Consider the following 5,937-nt stretch of genomic DNA (forward strand, 5'->3'; position numbering starts at 1 on the left):
CCAGTGTTCACCCATTCTCACCAGGCAGCCTAAGGACCTGGTGTCCTTTCAGGATGTTTTGCTTTGTCCTTTACTTGGCTTACCCATGGGAAATGATGGTCTCTGAGCTCAAGTCAATTCTAGCTTCAGATTGCTGAAGCTTCCAATAACTTGGAGGAACAAAGTAGTAGGTGCTTTGCTTTATTGGACCTGTAGGATTAAGATGACACTGTGCTTCTTTGGAAAGACCATACTATCAGCTTTGTTCCAATCAGCCTCTGTGAAGACATTTCATCAAGTACTGGGTTTTGGATAATCTCCAGCTACATCTCAAGCCTTTGTCAGATGCTGACCCACTGTAGAGATGAGGCCAGTTCCTAAAGCCATACCTTGGGCAGGGCCTACAATAGTCATCTACTCAGGCCACTGCTGTGGGACAGTGCACAAGGTAGAGTCTGGATAGATGATCCTTTTTTCCAACCTCCTACCCCAATTGTGGGATAAACAGAGGCTTCTGTTTTTTAAAAATACAGAGTACTATATCATGTTTTTGGAGTGTAGAGGAATACACACATGTGAAAGGTCTCTCTCTCTCTCTCTCTCTCTCTCTCTCTCTCTCACCTTTCTCACTCTTTTGATAAAACATACAGTAAGGATATATTCCCAACTTTAAAGTTAATATATAAAATATAAAATGGGCTCCTCATTTGAGTCTGACTCTGAGGTCCTATAACTGGTTCTGACAGTTATAGGTTAACAGTTTTCCTGTTGGCATAAAGGGTGTTCTCCATGAGAACATCTCTTGGGCACATGACTGGGTGGTGGTGGTCTGAGGCACCATCTAGGAGAACCTCCAGTAGGAGCAGGGCTAGAACAGAGCAGAACATTGCAGTTGCCACTGGGACTGAGTCTATTTCCATCCAACTGGGACAGGGCTAGCCCCTAGGCTGCCCATGGGAGTAGAACATCTGTGTGACAAATGGCCTAGGCCTCAGAGGACTGTGGGGCTCCCTGGAGTAATAGAGAACGGTAGGTGGGGGAGGTAAGGAAGCGAGGGTAGGAGTCCCGGTGCATGAGGGTGTAGATCTGCAGCTGTGCATCATCAAATGTGTGTGGCGATGGCTCTTGCATCTTCCTATTGATGCCTTCTCGCACACGGGAGTCCAGGCTTACCTGTGTGGCAGGCACCAAGGTCAGGGGGGAGGGGCAGTGCCCTTCCCAGGTCACCCCCACTCATCCCTGCATCTGGCCCACCTCCTTGGGGGACAGGATGGATACGTAGTCCTCATAGATAAGTCGCGCCTTCTCATCCACCACATGTTGGTTGGCCTCTGCTTTCAACTCCTCACAAGCCAGCCAGAAGAGCATGTTCTCTTCACTGTATTCTGTGCGCAGGAATGCCCGGAATACACTGCGGCCCGTGGGGCTATGCATCAACTTGTCAAAGGACTGTGCCCAGCTCTGTACTTCCTCAGGGCTTGGTGGAGTGCTGCAGGCATTAGGGCCGGACCATGTCAGGCCTGAGACATGCACACAAGTACACATACATGCATGCCTACACAACGGTGGCCATACTCACCAGACTTCACAGTTGGGGAGGGGTTGCAGCTTGCTTTCCCGAGAAACCTGCCAGGCTCGTTGCCGTTCTTGGTTCCTAGTGGCAAAGTAAAGTGGCTCTATCTTTTGCAGTTGGGTTCTCTACTCACTACTGTGGCTACATGTATGTAGTACATGCTTTGGCATGTGGGTACCTAGCACCAGTAAGTCTGTTACAAGGAAGGAAGCTCCTAGAGTGAGCCTTCATCACATCCTTTTGTCCTATCCCCCACCACTGCCCCCACTGGAGTGGCTTATGCAGATTGCTGTTCTGGTTACCACTGCCCTCTTTCCTGGTCAGCACTTGGACTCTGCAGATTCCTGATACCCCTCCCTCTCTTTGGGTAGGTAGAGCTATACTCCTCAACCTAGTTCCAGCTCATTCCTGAGGCCACTGGAAAATCCACACTGCAGACCTAATATCAACAATATGACTCATTGGCTGATGTAGGGTAAGAACCTCTCTAGTGTGTCTGTATGTGTCTGGTCCTGGATCATGAACCCTGCTTCCAAGGGAAGCTTCTCCCTGTTAGTCTATGCTCAGCAGGCACAATGTACATCTTGTTCCCAAAGTTATGGAGAGAATTCAGTTCCCACTAGGCCTGGCTTCTCAGCAACAACACAGCTCAAGCTTTCAATAAGCTCTACGTATTCACATTTTATTCCTTGTATCTTGCCTAAACACAGTCCTGGTAGCTTACTGTTTAACAGATTCCACTTTGGGTCCCTCGGTCTGTGTAGGGCCAGATTGCTGTAAGATGGTAAAACTTCTACCATCTTCTATATTTCTGCCATTAGACATCCCCAAATCTCAAATACCTTTCTCCCTAGGGCCAGCTGTTCCCTTATCTAAATCTCTTCTCAAATGTGTCCCTACTGCACACAGTCTAGGATCTGGGCAGCTCTCAGTGGTATAAACAGGTATATGGTGAGTGCATGGACACCATATGATTGTCACTTGTTTGCTCTTGCAATATAATATACCCTCTAGCACACTAGGTACAAGAAGGGCTGGAGAGATTGCTCAGTGTTTAAGAGCATTCGCTGATCTTCCATAAGCAGGGTTCAGGACCTAGGACCAGACATGTACAGACACACTAGAGAGGCTCTATTCTCAGGACCCACATATTGGCTCTCAACTATTTGTAATTTCAGTTTCAACACCTTCTGGCTTGTCAGGCACCAGGTATGTTTACAGTACACAGACATATTCAAATACTCATACACATAACATTTAAGAACCATACAAAGCCCCCTAGAGGATCTGGGTACTACCACCAGCCAACAAAGCCCAGCAATCTCGGGGCAGGGTGATACTGTAGCAGGGCTCAATAGTTTCTTGGAAGCCTCTAGAGGGTCTAGGGAACAGGACCAGGAATGAGCCCTAAATGCCACCCCACCCCAGCCCCACACGCTTCAATGCTTCTGTACTTCTCCTGTATGAGCTGCTCCTAGGACTACATACCCCTGTCTGTGCTTCATGAACCGTGTACCCCCAGGCCTACATATTCTGGTTTTGCTTCCCATGAGCCTGTACCCCTTCCCAAATACCCTGAAGTCTTCCCAGGGTAAGCTGTATCCCCAAGGTTCACATACCAGGAACAGCTACAGCAGCAGCACCAGCATAAGCAGCAGGGATTTCGACTGGGAGGTCCTGAGGGGGCTGCATCATGACTGGACATCGAGGGAGGCCTGTCTGCCTCCTCTGGCCCTGTGTGCTGAGGAAGAGAGGGCTGCCTCAACCTCCACTCTAGAATTCACTGGACCCTTTGTCTCTGCCCAACTGCCTATGTCCCCAAGGTTATATCCTGAAAACCCCATGTGTCCAGGAACCCAATTAGAGGTAGGGAGTGCCTACCTGTTTCTCAGCCTCATGTGGGGTGGGCATGGGTGAGTGGAGGGGGTTACCCAGATTCTGTGGTGCCAGCTCTGGACCCTCACTGCAGCATAGGATCCTGGAAGATCTAAGAAAGTTGGAATTCTGACTGAGGGCCTGTGATGCTGGCCCATCTTGTAACCTCTGCATCCACCTCAGGGCCTGGTCAGAACTCTGCCCCAGCCTTCTACCCCAAGCCTGATTACTTACATACACCATGTGGGGATACCTGAGTCAGTGACAGGGCTACTGCAGCTGGGTCTTCCACAGAAGGTTCTAAGACACTCCTATATGTTCAGTCCCTGAGAAGCCGGAAACTTGGGTTCCTCTTTCTTGATTTCCGGCTCCTGGCCCCTCCCAAGGGGACTGGAGCTACAAACTGGTATGGAGGGTGTCAGATATTCTGACTACTCCCTTCCTGTAAGGAGATGGGTAGAGATGCTACCCAGATGAATGCAGGGCGCTAGGTATTGGGTACCTGACTGGGACTCAGAACGTGAGAGAAATGGGGTATGCACTGATGAGAGGTGTGTACTCAGGGAACATTCTTTCTTTGGTCCTCAGCTGCCTCAGACACTCCCACTTTCACCCTGGTTTCCAACTATCTCCCTAGGATACAGAAGCTGGGAGTGCTAGCTACAGAAGCTGGTGTGGCACTGTAGGAGGAAAAACTGCTTAACTGGAACCCCATGCTCTTCAGTGGAATTTCATATGGCTTATCATTCTTGATGTTGGACCATACCTTCAAAGGGGTTCTAGGAATCTCTTAGGCCACTGAAAGCTGACTTCAAGTCCCCGGACAATATCCAATCAGCACCTTGGTGGCAGTTTTGAATGCTTCCTCTCTCAGCCTGTGCCCACTTCTGTCCAGGTGGAGGCCATTCAGGCTTTAAGCCCTCGCTTTATCCACCTTCCTCTCATCAGTCTGAAGCTCACATTTTCTCAATGAATTTCACCCTCCTGTAGCCCTTCATTCAGAAGATGCCTTTTAATCCTGTTTCTGTCTGATCTCTGTATAATGGGCAGCTTCACCACCCGAGGCTTTTTAAGATGGAGGGTTCCCAAGTTTCCAAGCAAGCAAATCAGGACACATAAGTAGCTTGGGTTGTTCTTTGCTGCGGTTGAGTTTCTAGAGAAAAGGAGTGTAGTAGCTTGAGGTCTCTATGTTCTCCAAAGTCATCATCCCTCATAGGGTCCATCTCCAATCAGCTGACTGAACATGGGGCCTGGATACTGTGATCCAGTGGGTGCACTGCTGGGTGCTCTGCCCTTTTTTTAGCTGCAGGCTCTGGTCCTAGCTCCCTGCATCCATCAAAGGTCAGTTGGGACCACCCATGTCATCCAGGGTGCTCTTCACTACTGCATCTTTTCTTGGCAAGGAAAGCCTAGAGTTTGAATCAGGGTTATCCTGCCCCACATCCAACTATTGAAGGGCTCCTTTCCTCCCCCAAGCTTCCCAGGTCTTGGCTTCCCAAGTCTATGCTAAGAGGCCAGAATCAGCAAATCTGATCTCTGGGGACAAAAGCTCCCTGGTGAACGGATGTCAGTGGTGTTTCACAGAAGCACCAAGCCCACCCAGACCAAAAAAATAAATTCCAGAAAAAAAAAAGTCTTAACCTTATGGAGGAGGGCTGATGGGATCCATTACCACTTCCATCCAACACTGTCATTGTCCTACCTATACCTCCATGGCAGGCCAGGCCTCTCACCATGGCGAACAGCTGCCCAAGCCCACCTGTGGAATGATAGGCCCCCACCCAGTTCCTGCTTTTCTGCAGGTGGGGTTGTCTGGAGGGCTGGTCTCTTCTTCGCGGTCCCTCTTGCAGTCTCTGACGCCCCCACCCCTTTCTTAAGGAATTCGCCATGGCGCCCAACTCACCAGCGACCTAAAGGCAGATGGGGGCGGGAGGGCCAGGTTCGGTCTGGGCCCCACCCTGGCTGCCGAAGGGGCGTGCTCTAAAGCAGTAAGGATTTAAGTCAGACAGCAAGACGTACTCCCGGGCACACTTGAGGTAGAAAGGCTCACGGAGTCCTGCTCGTGGGGCCGAGGATGCAGCATTCACCCTTATGGCTCGCCGGGCCAACTGACTAGCGGACTCAACTCGAAGGGTGTGTAAGGTGGCAGATCGGGAGTCTCGTCTGGCCCCTCCCCACCAGGCTAGCGGGCAGGAGACACGGAAACCTGGGTTCTTCCGGCCCCCACCTTTGAGCAATCACTTCTCAACGCTCTGAGCTGAAGAAAAAGGGGAACCTTGCTGCGGCTCTCCCTCCCCCACACGCAAAGGGTGGGCTCCGGTCCTACTGCGACCCGGATCCACGTGGACCGGTCACTGAAGTCCGGGAACAGAGCCGGCATCTATATCGCCGGGGCCCGTCCACGGTCCAGCGCCGCACTCACCGCCCTGTCCCCGAATCACGCCGCCCGCGCGCTCCGAAGTCCCGCTGGTCGCCGGGGAGGGGGCGCAGTGCGCAGGCGCCTCCGCGGT

The 5,937-nt window shown here is 51.2% G+C and overlaps 1 protein-coding gene across 8 annotated transcripts; it reads right to left on the reverse strand.

Moving 5' to 3' along the window:
* Positions 1-164: 164 nt before the first annotated feature.
* On the reverse strand, positions 165-5,936 carry Rgs19 (regulator of G protein signaling 19). Of its 8 annotated transcripts, none has more exons than XM_052184647.1 (6): positions 5,850-5,932; positions 3,434-3,539; positions 3,172-3,293; positions 1,559-1,633; positions 1,234-1,468; positions 165-1,152 (listed from the first exon to the last, which is right to left on the reverse strand). In XM_052184647.1, exons 2-6 carry the CDS (start codon positions 3,461-3,463, stop codon positions 964-966), a joined length of 651 nt encoding a protein of 216 aa, XP_052040607.1. In that variant the 5' UTR covers positions 3,464-3,539; positions 5,850-5,932; the 3' UTR covers positions 165-963. The 8 variants fall into 8 exon arrangements, with proteins under 8 accessions (XP_052040607.1, XP_052040604.1, XP_052040599.1 ...); XM_052184644.1 differs by lacking the exon at positions 5,850-5,932 and adding an exon at positions 5,655-5,753; XM_052184639.1 differs by lacking the exon at positions 5,850-5,932 and adding an exon at positions 5,331-5,744.
* Position 5,937: the final 1 nt, after the last annotated feature.

Source organism: Apodemus sylvaticus, chromosome 5 (genome assembly GCF_947179515.1).
Source record: "Apodemus sylvaticus chromosome 5, mApoSyl1.1, whole genome shotgun sequence".
Classification (NCBI taxonomy): Eukaryota; Metazoa; Chordata; class Mammalia; order Rodentia; family Muridae; genus Apodemus; species Apodemus sylvaticus.